Here is a 14336-nt window from a genome sequence, read left to right as displayed (position 1 = left end):
ATCAATTTCATCCAGAATATCCCTGCAGTCTCTACCCTAAATCCTAACGTGTGTAGGCCTGTAGGGTGAACACTAAATTAGGGAATAAGGGACCTCTCCTGACACAGAGTGTAGGTAAGTGGCTCCCTCTTGTGGTAAACTCTGACTGTACACAATGCTTGTCATAATCTATGTCTGGGACGTGCTTGATATATATATATATTCATGCGGTTGTAATACTTTGTTACTATTTGTTGTTACACTTAATTACTATTATTTTATTGTTACTTTATTATTGCTATAATTATTGGCTACACAATCCCTTACATGTTACAACGTGTTTGACATATTTAATAAATTAATAATAGGTCAACTAAATAGCAACTTTGTAAAACCACTGACTGAAAGCAACAACAAGGTTTATTGTGTATTGTATTATTATAACCACATTGTTGCAATTGTTCGAAATACAATGTGTCCAAGTCTATTCATCCATTGTATTAATATACATTCAAGTTCAAGTTATGTTTAATTTGTCACATATAAACTACATGTACTGTACATTACAGTGAAATGCCTGCGTCTGTATGAGGCCCCTGAGATTGTGCTTCATACAGTCAAAAGAATAAAGGAATAAATGCCTATAAAAAATAAGGCCTATAAAAAATATCCCACATACAAACTAAAGTAAAAAGTGAAGTACAAATGCAAGCTTTTTAAAATGAAAAAAGTAGGTAGGGATGTAGTGCAAATATTCTTGTAATAAATAGATACATTTTTTATTTTTTTTTGTAGATAATCTTTGAAATCATGTTTGAAAGTCGAAGCACAACGTGACTTTTTAAATTCATTATTGTGAGTGATTAATCATGTCATGCTCGCCTAACGACAACACACCAAAAGCTCTCTGCTCGCACTCCCACTGTGAATTGAAAATGGGGGACCCGGATGTAAACAAGACCAACGTCTTTCTCTGGTCCGCGTCCCCTTAACCCTTTCACTGCGACAATACAACAGAAGGTTAACCCTTTCACTACCGCACTGCCAAACGGTTAACCCTTTCACTGCGACAATACAACAGAAGGTTAACCCTTTCACTGCTGCACTGCCAAACGGTTAACCCTTTCACTGCGACAATACAACAGAAGGTTAACCCTTTCACTACCGCACTGCCAAACGGTTAACCCTTTCACTGCGACAATACAACAGAAGGTTAACCCTTTCACTGCTGCACTGCCAAACGGTTAACCCTTTCACTGCGACAATACAACAGAAGGTTAACCCTTTCACTACCGCACTGCCAAACGGTTAACCCTTTCACTGCGACAATACAACAGAAGGTTAACCCTTTCACTACCGCACTGCCAAACGGTTAACCCTTTCACTGCGACAATACAACAGAAGGTTAACCCTTTCACTACCGCACTGCCAAACGGTTAACCCTTTCACTGCGACAATACAAACAGAAGGTTAACCCTTTCACTACCGCACTGCCAAACGGTTAACCCTTTCACTGTGACAATACAACAGAAGGTTAACCCTTTCACTACTGCACTGCCAAACGGTTAACCCTTTCACTGCGACAATACAACAGAAGGTTAACCCTTTCACTACTGCACTGCCAAATGGTTAACCCTTTCACTGCGACAATACAACAGAAGGTTAACCCTTTCACTACCGCACTGCCAAACGGTTAACCCTTTCATTCACTGCGACAATACAACATAAGGTTAACCCTTTCACTACTGCACTGCCAAACGGTTAACCCTTTCACTGCGACAATACAACAGAAGGTTAACCCTTTCACTACCGCACTGCCAAACGGTTAACCCTTTCATTTACTGCGACAATACAACAGAAGGTTAACCCTTTCACTACCGCACTGCCAAACGGTTAACCCTTTCACTGCGACAATACAACAGAAGGTTAACCCTTTCACTGCCGCACTGCCAAACGGTTAACCCTTTCAATGTGACAACAATACACAGAAGGTTAACCCTTTCACCGCCTAACAACAGCAGGTTAACCCTTTAACTGCCACACAACAGCAAGTTAACCCTTTCACTGCGACAATACAACAGAAGGTTAACCCTTTCACTGCCGCACTGCCAAATGGTTAACCCTTTCACTGTGACAACAATACACAGAAGGTTAACCCGTTCACCGCCTCACAACAGCAGGTTAACCCTTTCACTGCCACACAACAGCAGGTTAACCCTTTCACTGCGACAATACACAGAAGGTTAACCCTTTCACTGCCTCACAACAGCGGGTTATTAACCCTTTCACTGTGACAATACACAGAAGGTTAACCCATTCACTGCCTCACAACAGCAGGTTATTAACCCTTTCACTGCCTCACAACAGCGGGTTAACCCTTTCACTGCGATAATACACAGAAGGTTAACCCTTACACTGCCACACTACAGCAGGTTAACCCTTTCACTGCCACGCTACAGAAGGTTAACCCTTTACTATCACACTATCTACCGACGGTTAACCATCGGTAGTGTGGCAGTGAAAGGGTTAACACTTGTGTGTATTGAGCCGTACTGTGTATTGTTTGTACCCAATCTTCTGCAATCTGTTAAATAAAGTTTTCATTCATTCATTCATTCATTCTCCCTGGCAGACTCTTGACACAGGGCTCTGGGCTAATAGTCTGGATGTGGGCTGGCCCGTCTGCCCGTCTCTACTCAGCGACGCCCGGATGTGTGGCTCGTTGACGAGTCCTTCAAAGCGTAACAACCCGATAGTAAATATGTAATAATACGGTCGTCATATATAATGAGTTAGTATCGCCTTTAATAAACCTTTAGACGGGAGGATGGAGCCTGAGGATGACCTGGTGTCAGAGGACGATATCTGTAAGTGTTGAAACAGCATCGCTCCTCTGTGTTGTTTTCTGTTGTTTTATCAGCCGCTGTTCATCAATGACTTGTTATCGAAGCCGAAGGTATCGATTATCTGTGTCTGTAGACTAGAATCCAGTAGAACCGCACCTGCGCGTCGATGGTCTACTCTCTGGTAGTAAGGAGGAGATGATCGATCTTGCGGATTCCAGTGGTTTAATAATAAGTGATAGTCTGGTCTTTCCTCCGCGTTCAGCCCCTTTCGGGACCGGTTACCGGTGCATCACAGTCCCGAAGCGGACTACTACGTTCAGCATTATAGTAGTAGAGACACAGCTCAATGAAGAAATGCATGCATTTATATCGTCTATCTGCAGCTCCAGATTGTTAGAATCTGAATCAGAACGGTCTTTTTTATTTGCCAAGTCGTTTTCCACACACAAGGAATTTGCTTTGGTCGCGACATGAACGGACAGACAATTACGGTAGAATAAAATAAAAAGGTGGAAATAAAATGGAATATAAACAAAATTATAATAGCATCATAGAATGGAATTATAAAATAAAATAAAAATAGGCCAGAGCTGTGTACAACTGTACATCCACCCATTATATCCATCTTAATTAGGTTAATGTCTCTTAATTAGCTCGTTCCTGTGATTGGAGGTTTTAACCATTCACTGCGACAACACACATAAGGTTAACCCTTTCACTGCCACACGACAGCTGGTTAACCCTTTCACTGCCACACGACAGAAGGTCAACCCTTTACTAACCTAACCCAACCCCCTCCATGTACAGTAAATGACCAAGTATGGCTTTGTCAATAGTCCCAATGTACAGTTTTGCTTGTACAGTGTCCCCCACCCACCCCCTACCCAACACCCCCCCCACCCCACCCACCCAACCACCTCCAATGTACAATGCCCCCCCCCCCCCCCCCCCCCCCCCCCAACCCCAACCCCACCTATACCCAACCTCCTCCAATGTACAGTTTCTACGTCAAATGTATATACACTCTTTTCTGGACTCTTTTTTGTATCACAAACAGTACTGTATTTGTAAATCTGGTATGTCATAAATGTATAGATGTAGCAGTACTGTCTATCTGTATGTCGTGTTATGTTATGATGAATTGAAAATGGGGGACCCGGATGTAAACAAGATGAAAGTCTTTCTCTGGTCTGCATCCCCTTAACAATTGTGTGTATTGAGCTGTACTGTACTGTACCCATTCTGCAATCTGTTAATAAAGTTTTCAATCAATCAATCAATCACCGTCGGTTGTGTGATAGTAAATTAAGGGTTAACCTTCTGTCGTGTGGCAGTGAAAGGGTTAATCATGATCACACATAGTAATTTGGACTGTCTTAGACTAGTGCGAGAAAAGTATATACTGGGTATATTATTACATTGGTGGTCGATGTGTGTTCACCCTGTGGCTTGTAGATCTGGGACGTCAGTGTGATGCTGAAACAAACACAGATAGGCGGGTCATGGTGTCAGTTTGGCTTAGCAGGGTCTGAGGAGGGGACCTATATAGAAGACCACGTGCTTTATTATGATATAGAACTAGAATGAAACGAACCAGAGCCATGGTGATTTAACTCCTAGGACACTATGACCGTAACCATGGTGATTTAACTCCTAGGACACTATGACAGTAACCATGGTGATTTAACTCCTAGGACACTATGACCGTAACCATGGTGATTTAACTCCTAGGACACTATGACCGTAACCATGGTGATTTAACTCCTAGGACACTATGACAGTAACCATGGTGATTTAACTCCTAGGACACTAGGACCGTAACCATGGTGATTTAACTCCTAGGACACTATGACCGTAACCATGGTGATTTAACTCCTAGGACACTAGGACAGTAACCATGGTGATTTAACTCCTAGGACACTAGGACAGTAACCATGGTGATTTAACTCCTAGGACACTATGACCGTAACCATGGTGATTTAACTCCTAGGACACTATGACAGTAACCATGGTAATTTAACTCCTAGGACACTATGACCGTAACCATGGTGATTTAACTCCTAGGACACTATGACCGTAACCATGGTGATTTAACTCCTAGGACACTATGACCGTAACCATGGTGATTTAACTCCTAGGACACTATGACAGTAACCATGGTGATTTAACTCCTAGGACACTAGGACCGTAACCATGGTGATTTAACTCCTAGGACACTATGACCGTAACCATGGTGATTTAACTCCTAGGACACTAGGACAGTAACCATGGTGATTTAACTCCTAGGACACTAGGACAGTAACCATGGTGATTTAACTCCTAGGACACTATGACCGTAACCATGGTGATTTAACTCCTAGGACACTATGACAGTAACCATGGTAATTTAACTCCTAGGACACTATGACCGTAACCATGGTGATTTAACTCCTAGGACACTATGACCGTAACCATGGTGATTTAACTCCTAGGACACTATGACCGTAACCATGGTGATTTAACTCCTAGGACACTAGGACAGTAACCATGGTGATTTAACTCCTAGGACACTAGGACCGTAACCATGGTGATTTAACTCCTAGGACACTAGGACAGTAACCATGGTGATTTAACTCCTAGGACACTATGACTGTAACCATGGTGATTTAACTCCTAGGACACTATGACAGTAACCATGGTGATTTAACTCCTAGGACACTATGACAATAACCATGGTGATTTAACTCCTAGGACACTATGACAGTAACCATGGTGATTTAACTCCTAGGACACTATGACAGTAACCATGGTGATTTAACTCCTAGGACACTATGCCAGTAACCATGGTGATTTAACTCCTAGGACACTATGACAGTAACCATGGTGATTTAACTCCTAGGACACTATGACAGTAACCATGGTGATTTAACTCCTAGGACACTAGGACAGTACCCATGGTGATTTAACTCCTAGGACACTATGACAGTAACCATGGTGATTTAACTCCTAGGACACTAGGACAGTACCCATGGTGATTTAACTCCTAGGACACTAGGACAGTACCCATGGTGATTTAACTCCTAGGACACTAGGACAGTACCCATGGTGATTTTACTGGGACATGGGCACACAGAGCTGTAAAGGCCTACATGTACATGAAACTCATTTGGATTTAATAGCTCCAACTAAAGTTCTATGAGCCTATTTCGCTCATTTTATTGTCAATGGACCACCTCCCAAAAGTGTCACTTTGATGACATCACATATGCAAGTCTTGATGCTCTGATTTCCAGTTGTCTGTTGTGTTTATCGATAGACTAACCCTAACTGTCCAACATAATTGGAAGAGCACCATGTAGCTTTTGTTTTTAGGGTGGCTTTTTACTTTATTAAAGGCAGACTCTGTAATGCAGCAACCTCTATAGGTAAAGGTGCCCCTCTCTGTATTGCACTTTGTTTAAATGTTTTGGTTTTGGTTTTGGTGTGTGGGTTGGACACCGGTCTGGAGAGGTCTGTAGAAGTTGAGAGTATAATAAGTATACTATACATACAATTAGGGATGCTCGATATTGGCTTTTTTACCGATACCGATATACCGATATTGTCCAACTCTTAATTTCCGATACCGATATCAACCGATATCAACCGATACCCATATATGCAGGGTTTCCCCCCCCCCCCAAAGAACTGAATAATTTCAGGTAATTAACATTACATATCTCTTGTTGTGGAATTAACACAACATTATGCATACTTTTGACAATAAATAAAATATGAATTTGTTCTTACTTGCTTGCCTGGGTAAATAAAAGTTAAATAAATGTAAAAAAAAAAAAGAAAAAAAAAAATTGAAAACCGATACCGATATTTTCTGATATCAAATTTTAATGCCGATATCGGCCGATAATATCGGACATCCCTACATACAATGTATAATAAGCATACATAGCTATAATATGGTATACACACTCAGTGACCACTTTATTTGGTAGGGAGTGGAACCCGGCCCGGTTCTGCCGCTGTAGCTGTAGCCCATCTGTCCACGTGAAGATGTGACGCATTGTGCGTTCAGCGATGCTCTTCTGCACATCTCCCTGTTGTAACGCGTGGCTGGCTACTTGATTCCCCCCTCAGGGCTTTGGAGACTCTTCTGCGTCAGGAGCCTCAGTGTTCTTCTTCTTCTTCTTCCTCTCTGTGTGTGTGTTTGTGTTGCTGCCCAGTGCTGCGCTCTGAGAAGGACTTCCACGATGCGGCAAAGAGGAACGACACGGATAAGATGCAGGAGCTGCTGAAGAAGGGGGTGAACGTCCAGGCCAGGAACAAGGTGGGTCTGAGACTGAGGTTCGTCTGGTTCAGGAGCTGCTGGAACAAGGTGGGTCTGAGAGAGAGGTCCTGCTGGTTCAGGAGCTGCTGGAACAAGGTGGGTCTGAGAGAGAGGTCCTGCTGGTTCAGGAGCTGCTGGAACAAGGTGGGTCTGAGAGGTTCGTCTGGTTCAGGAGCTGCTGGAACAAGGTGGGTCTGAGAGAGAGGTTCTGCTGGTTCAGGAGCTGCTGAAACAAGGTGGGTCTGAGAGGTTCGTCTGGTTCAGGAGCTGCTGAAACAAGGTGAGTCTGAGAGAGAGGTTCTGCTGGTTCAGGAGCTGCTGAAACAAGGTGGGTCTGAGAGAGAGGTTCGTCTGGTTCAGGAGCTGCTGGAACAAGGTGGGTCTGAGAGAGAGGTTCGGCTGGTTCAGGAGCTGCTGAAACAAGGTGGGTCTGAGAGAGAGGTTTGTCTGGTTCAGGAGCTGCTGCTGGAACAAGGTGAGTCTGAGAGAGAGGTCCTGCTGGTTCAGGAGCTGCTGAAACAAGGTGGGTCTGAGAGAGAGGTTCTGCTGGTTCAGGAGCTGCTGAAACAAGGTGGATCTGAGAGGTTCTGCTGGTTCAGGAGCTGCTGAAACAAGGTGGGTCTGAGAGGTTCTGCTGGTTCAGGAGCTGCTGGAACAAGGTGGGTCTGAGAGGTTCGGCTGGTTCAGGAGCTGCTGAAACAAGGTGGGTCTGAGAGAGAGAGGTTCTGCTGGTTCAGGAGCTGCTGAAACAAGGTGGGTCTGAGAGGTTCGGCTGGTTCAGGAGCTGCTGAAACAAGGTGGGTCTGAGAGAGAGAGGTTCTGCTGGTTCAGGAGCTGCTGGAACAAGGTGGGTCTGAGAGGTTCTGCTGGTTCAGGAGCTGCTGAAACACGGTGGGTCTGAGAGCGAGGTTCTGCTGGTTCAGGAGCTGCTGCTGGAACAAGGTGAGTCTGAGAGAGAGGTCCTGCTGGTTCAGGAGCTGCTGAAACAAGGTGGGTCTGAGAGAGAGGTTCTGCTGGTTCAGGAGCTGCTGAAACAAGGTGGATCTGAGAGGTTCTGCTGGTTCAGGAGCTGCTGAAACAAGGTGGGTCTGAGAGGTTCTGCTGGTTCAGGAGCTGCTGAAACAAGGTGGGTCTGAGAGGTTCTGCTGGTTCAGGAGCTGCTGGAACAAGGTGGCTCTGAGAGGTCCTGCTGGTTCAGGAGCTGCTGAAACAAGGTGGGTCTGAGAGGTTCTGCTGGTTCAGGAGCTGCTGAAACAAGGTGGGTCTGAGAGGTTCGTCTGGTTCAGGAGCTGCTGGAACAAGGTGGGTCTGAGAGAGAGGGTCGTCTGGTTCAGGAGCTGCTGAAACAAGGTGGGTCTGAGAGGTTCTGCTGGTTCAGGAGCTGCTGAAACAAGGTGGGTCTGAGAGGTTCTGCTGGTTCAGGAGCTGCTGGAACAAGGTGGGTCTGAGAGAGAGGTTCTGCTGGTTCAGGAGCTGCTGAAACAAGGTGGGTCTGAGAGGTTCGTCTGGTTCAGGAGCTGCTGAAACAAGGTGGGTCTGAGAGAGAGGTTCTGCTGGTTCAGGAGCTGCTGAAACAAGGTGGGTCTGAGAGGTTCGTCTGGTTCAGGAGCTGCTGAAACAAGGTGGGTCTGAGAGAGAGGTTCTGCTGGTTCAGGAGCTGCTGAAACAAGGTGGGTCTGAGAGGTCCTGCTGGTTCAGGAGCTGCTGGAACAAGGTGGGTCTGAGAGGTTCTGCTGGTTCAGGAGCTGCTGCAGAAGAAAGACATGGACATCAGAAACAAGGTGGGTTTGATTGATTGATTGATTGAAAACTTTATTTAACAGATTGCAGAATGGGTACAATACAGTACGGCTCAATACAAACAACTGCTACGAGGATGCAGACCAGAGAAAGACTTTTGTCTTTTTTTTTTTTTTTTCCTCTTTTTCTCCGCCTGATTTTCTATGCTTTTCCCCCATCCCAATTTAGTCGTTATGCCAACCTTTGTCTTGTTTTTTTTTTTAAACTTTGACCAGTCAGCTGGTTCTTTTCGCGTTTATCGCTTTTTCTGGTCAAGTATGACCGACAGAAACAGGTTGAATGGGGGTATAGATGGGGGGAAAGACACTCTGAGAAAATACGGCTAGTCCGGGAGTCGAACTCGCTACCTCAGATCCGTGACGCGCACGGTTGTCCCCGACGCCGAAATAGCGTTCGAGGTACGCGGTGAGCTACTGGAGCTCCCCTAACCTTTGTCTTGTTTAAATAATAAGGGTCCTCCATTTTCAACTCATCAAGACATTTATGACATACAAGACATACAAATATACGGTACTGTGTAAGAAAGAGAGAACATCATAAGAAAATAGAAATCCGAAGGAGAAGAAACTGTATATATATTTTGACATTTTTACAGGGGCCAATTTCTAATTGCAGCCACCCTGTAGGTGCTCTTTGAGAGCAGTTTTGAAACAAGGTGGGTCTGGGCTGTTGTTGCTGGTTCAGTGGGCTAGGGTGAATACCTTGTACTCATGATGTTGTTGTGGGTTAAAATCCAGCTCATTGCCTTCGTCACGTCACACACACTCTCTCCCATCTGTCCTCTCGCTCTGGGCAGTATTCACACTAGGGCTGACCCCTATTAATCGATTAGTCTACTAATCGGTCGAAAGGAGCCGTAGTCGACTGGCCAACCTCTTAGTCGAATATAATAAAAAAAATAATAATAATAATTTAAAAAAATAATTTATCATTCTTTCCAAAAGAAAAGAGGCCTAGAAGCGTGGCTAACACTAATGGCACGCATACCAGAGGCTAACTGCCTACGAAAACAGGCACAGAGGCACTGAAAGAGGATTTCACCCGTCTAATGAACACACTAGACTAGACAAATATCAAGATGTATCCATCAGTGGACCAATTGCATGCTTTTGCAGAGAACAGGGAGCCTTCAGTCGACTCCTTCAGACATTAAGCACCCCCCACAGCTCAAATGGAATGATTAAAAATCTGTCCTGTCGCTCTGGGCAGTATTCACACAGACTCTCCCCCATCTGTCCTGTCGCTCTGGGCAGTATTCACACAGACTCTCTCCCCCATCTGTCCTCTCTCTCTGGGCAGTATTCACACAGACTCTCTCCCATCTGTCCTCTCTCTCTGGGCAGTATTCACACAGACTCTCTCTCCCATCTGTCCTCTCGCTCTGGGCAGTATTCACACAGACTCTCCCCCATCTGTCCTGTCGCTCTGGGCAGTATTCACACAGACTCTCCCCCATCTGTCCTGTCGCTCTGGGCAGTATTCACACAGACTCTCTCCCCCATCTGTCCTCTCTCTCTGGGCAGTATTCACACAGACTCTCTCCCATCTGTCCTCTCGCTCTGGGCAGTATTCTCACAGACTCCCCCATCTGTCCTCTTGCTCTGGGCAGTATTCACCTTGTGTTTCTGGGCAGTATTCACCTTGTGTCACTTTTGTTTTTCCTTTTCCAATTGAAATGTTCCTTCTGTGTGTTTGTAAAAAAAAAAAAAGAAAAAAAACTTCCAATAACCTCAATCAATCAATCAAATTTATTTGTATAGCACGTTTAAACATGACGCTTGTCAACCAAAGTGCTTCACATAGCTAAGCTAAGTACAAAGAAAAGTATAAAATAAACAGAAAAATAAAATAAAATCAACGGATAGACAAAGGAAAAACAGAACAACACGTCAACAAGTACGGCAAGAGTCAAAGTGAGTCAGGGAAGGCCAGGCGATATAGGTGGGTTTCGAGTTTTGATTTAAAAGACTCGATGGAGGGGGCAGATTTAATGGACATGGGGATGCTGTTCCAGAGGTCAGGGGCTGCGACCGCAAAAGCACGTCCCCCCCTAGACTTGAAGTTAGACCTACGAATGGTTAGGAGACCCTTATCAGCCGACCTCAACACAACTCTTAATAAACTCAGTAAGAAACTCACAGTGTCAGGTCCAGCATCAACATGTACAGTACAGGGATACAGTACAGTGGCTTTTGAGGTCACTGAAAATCACCTGGCCCCCGCTCAGTTGACTTTGCAAATGGCGTTGTTTCAAGAAGAACGATCTAGCCAAGCAGATTTGTGCACATAGATGCATGATTCTTTGGTTTGAGAATATCCACATTTAATTTAATTAAATGTATCCTTTATTTATCCAGGAATGTCCCATTGAGATACAAGATCTCTTCTTCCAGGGAGTCCTGACCAACACGGCACACGACACGTTTCAACATAAAAAACATATAGAATATACAGTACATAAACAAAAAAACATACAGATCAAATACAACACAGAAGGCCATTTGTGCAGTGGCAAGAAGCATAATCACATCAGCAATAGCATCAGGTAAAACAGTTACATGTTTCATAAAGGGCTAATCGTAGCATACCTTTAAAAGCATTCACAGTAGGAAGTGCCTCTAGACAAAGTTTCACTTGCAGCGTATTCCATAAAAGGGAGCATAGTGGAGAACGCAGCTTTACCGAGCTCTGACTGCATCAAAGGAACATTTAACATAGAACACAGAAGTCTATCTTAGGCAGGAAGTTCAGCACCGCCGACAACGAAGAGGGTGGAGAGAATAAGGTGAATTCTGTCTAATAATGTGACGTGAAAACGTTTTTTCTTTTAAACAAAATGGCAAACACACAACGTAGACACACTCCACAAGACACGCCTTACTAATCAGGACAACCAGTATGGCAGAAGAACAACCTGTGTTCAATAAAAAATAAATAAAGTAATAATATTCTCTGTAGAAATTCCGCATTCCACTTTATCTACACAGTGTCCAGTTGACTCAAACATTAGCTGCCTGCCGGCCTGTCGCCCGCTCGCTCGGCACAGCAGAGGAAACTCGGCGCCCGTCGGCAACAGGATACGACCTCTGAGTCAACTCACTGCTGGACGCCTGTTTCCTCTGGAGTGTGACAGGCTGACACCGCTATACCACTCTGAACCACCATTGTTAAAGTCATAGTTCACTATGGTGGAACTTTTTTTAAATAGTTTTTTTTTGTAGTACACTTCACCTATGTGAAGTGTGTACATGTGTAGCGGATGGTACCGTGAAGCGCAGTCACAAAGGACTTCAGATGCTGTGAAGTGACCGGGGCGAGTAGCGGTGCTGTGGTTAACTCACTCTCATCCTCAAAAGACACATAGACTGCGTTCGTCAACCAACACCGGAGACGCTGTTCGAATCCAGCTCACAGCTCCGGGGTTGTCACCAGCTTGGCTGGCCGTTCACACTAATACAATTGGCTGTATTAGAGGGTGGGAGAAGCTGGCGGGGTGGGTCCGGGTCGTTGTAAATAGCGACTCCTACAGTTCGGTCGGGGCGCCTGCTAAGAGCGGATAGGATCTAAGGGGGGTAGTGTGATCCTTCCACACGCTACGCCCTCTCGGGGAGAGTCCGCGCTGCCAGGTGAAAAGAAGCGGTTGATTGGCTAGACGTGTGTCGGAGGAAGCACGTGATAGCCTCCACTCTCCCAGACCGACTGTGGGGGTAAGTGCGCAGCGACCAGGAAGGGGATTGGGAATTGGCATAACGACTAACATTGGGATGGGAGAAATCGGAGAAAAAGGAGGGGGAAAAAGATTAAAAAAAAAGAAAAAGAAAAAGAAAAAGACACATAGACACGTTACGAAGCAGTGAGTTCACTTCTCGGTATAGCGGTCTGTGCTGTTGCCCGTGGTGTGGGTGACCCGGGTTCGAAACTCCCTCGGGCATCGATGTTTAAGGTGATGATGTCACAACCGTTACATAATGTCCCACTTGAATAAACCAAACTGAACATTAAAGGAGCACTTCACCCAGAAATTCTAATTTGTATATTAGCAATTACTCACCCTGTGATGCCTTGAATAGTTTTCTTGATTATTCATGTTCTTGTTAATAACGCGTTAACTTTGACAGCCTTAATCATAACGTTTCCATCTGCAGTTGTTTACTTTGACTAGCATTAATTCAAAAGACGGATTGTGCATCATAAAACACAGAGCCAGTCTAAGTACATCCAAGTACATCTTCCAATTATGAATATTTCTTACTGCCGTACTGTAAACTAGCCTGTGATTTTCTGACATCAAGGCCACCTAACCATCCTCCTGTAATTGGCCTAAGGTATCAATCCTCGTCTCCTGAGCCGTTCAGCCAGTGTGTGTAGTGTGATGTGTGCCGGGTGCCAGTGTATAGTAGTCAGTGTGTAGTGTGATGTGTGCCTGGTGCCAGTGTATAGTAGTCATTGTGTAGTGTGATGTGTGCCTGGTGTCAGTGTATAGTAGTCAGTGTGTTGTGGATGTGTGCCGGGTGCCAGTGTATGGTAGTCAGTGTGTAGTGTGATGTGTGCCTGGTGCCAGTGTATGGTAGCCAGTGTGTGTAGTGTGATGTGTGCCTGGTGCCAGTGTATGGCAGCCAGTGTGTAGTGTGATGTGTGCGGGTGCCAGTGTATAGTAGCCAGTGTGTGTAGTGTGATGTGTGCCTGGTGCCAGTGTATGGCAGCCAGTGTGTAGTGTGATGTGTACCTGGTGCCAGTGTATGGTAGCCAGTGTGTAGTGTGATGTGTGCCTGGTGCCAGTGTATGGCAGCCAGTGTGTAGTGTGATGTGTGCCGGGTGCCAGTGTATAGTAGCCAGTGTGTGTAGTGTGATGTGTGCCGGGTGCCAGTGTATGGCAGCCAGTGTGTGTAGTGTGATGTGTGCCGGGTGCCAGTGTATGGCAGCCATTGAGCCTGTGTAGCCCAAGGTTGGGTGCTACCAGTGGTGGTGAAGGAGGCCATTTCCCCCCTACATTGTGAAGCGCCACGAGTGTCTAGAAAAGCGCTGCATAAATGCAATCAAGACCAAATTGAATTCCAGTTTGAAGTCTCTCCTAAACTCAAATAGCACCACATTGCCACTTGAATAAGATCCCTTGAATTAGACCCCCCCCTCTCTCTCTCCACCCCCCTCTCTCTCTCTCTCTCCCCCCCATCTCTCTCTCTCTCTCTACCCCATCTCTCTCTCCCCCCTCTCTCTCTCTCTCTCTCCCCTCAATCTCTCTCTCTCTCCCCCCATCTCTCTCTCTCCCCTCTCTCTCTATCTCCTCTCTCTCTCTCTCCCCTCTTCTCTCTCTCCCCCCTCTCTCACCCCCCCTCTCTCTCCTCCTCTCCTCTCTCTCTCTCTCTCTCTCTCTCTCTCTCTCTCTCTCTCTCTCTCTCTCTCTCTCT

At 45.3% G+C, this 14336-nt stretch overlaps 1 protein-coding gene across 1 annotated transcript in view; it reads left to right on the top strand.

Moving 5' to 3' along the window:
* Window positions 1-2798: 2798 nt before the first annotated feature.
* ankdd1a (ankyrin repeat and death domain containing 1A) overlaps window positions 2799-14336 on the top strand; it is an 88928-nt gene continuing 77390 nt past the window's right edge. Inside the window, exons 1-2 of the mRNA XM_084308168.1 lie at window positions 2799-2846; window positions 7025-7272. Coding sequence (XP_084164294.1) covers window positions 2807-2846; window positions 7025-7272 — 288 coding nt within the window. The 5' untranslated portion in view covers window positions 2799-2806. The remainder of the gene's footprint in view (window positions 2847-7024; window positions 7273-14336) is intronic.

This window comes from Notolepis coatsorum (genome assembly GCF_963971535.1).
Source record: "Notolepis coatsorum genome assembly, chromosome: 2".
Lineage (NCBI taxonomy): Eukaryota > Metazoa > Chordata > Actinopteri > Aulopiformes > Paralepididae > Notolepis > Notolepis coatsorum.
This window is presented reverse-complemented; position numbering and strand designations above follow the sequence as displayed.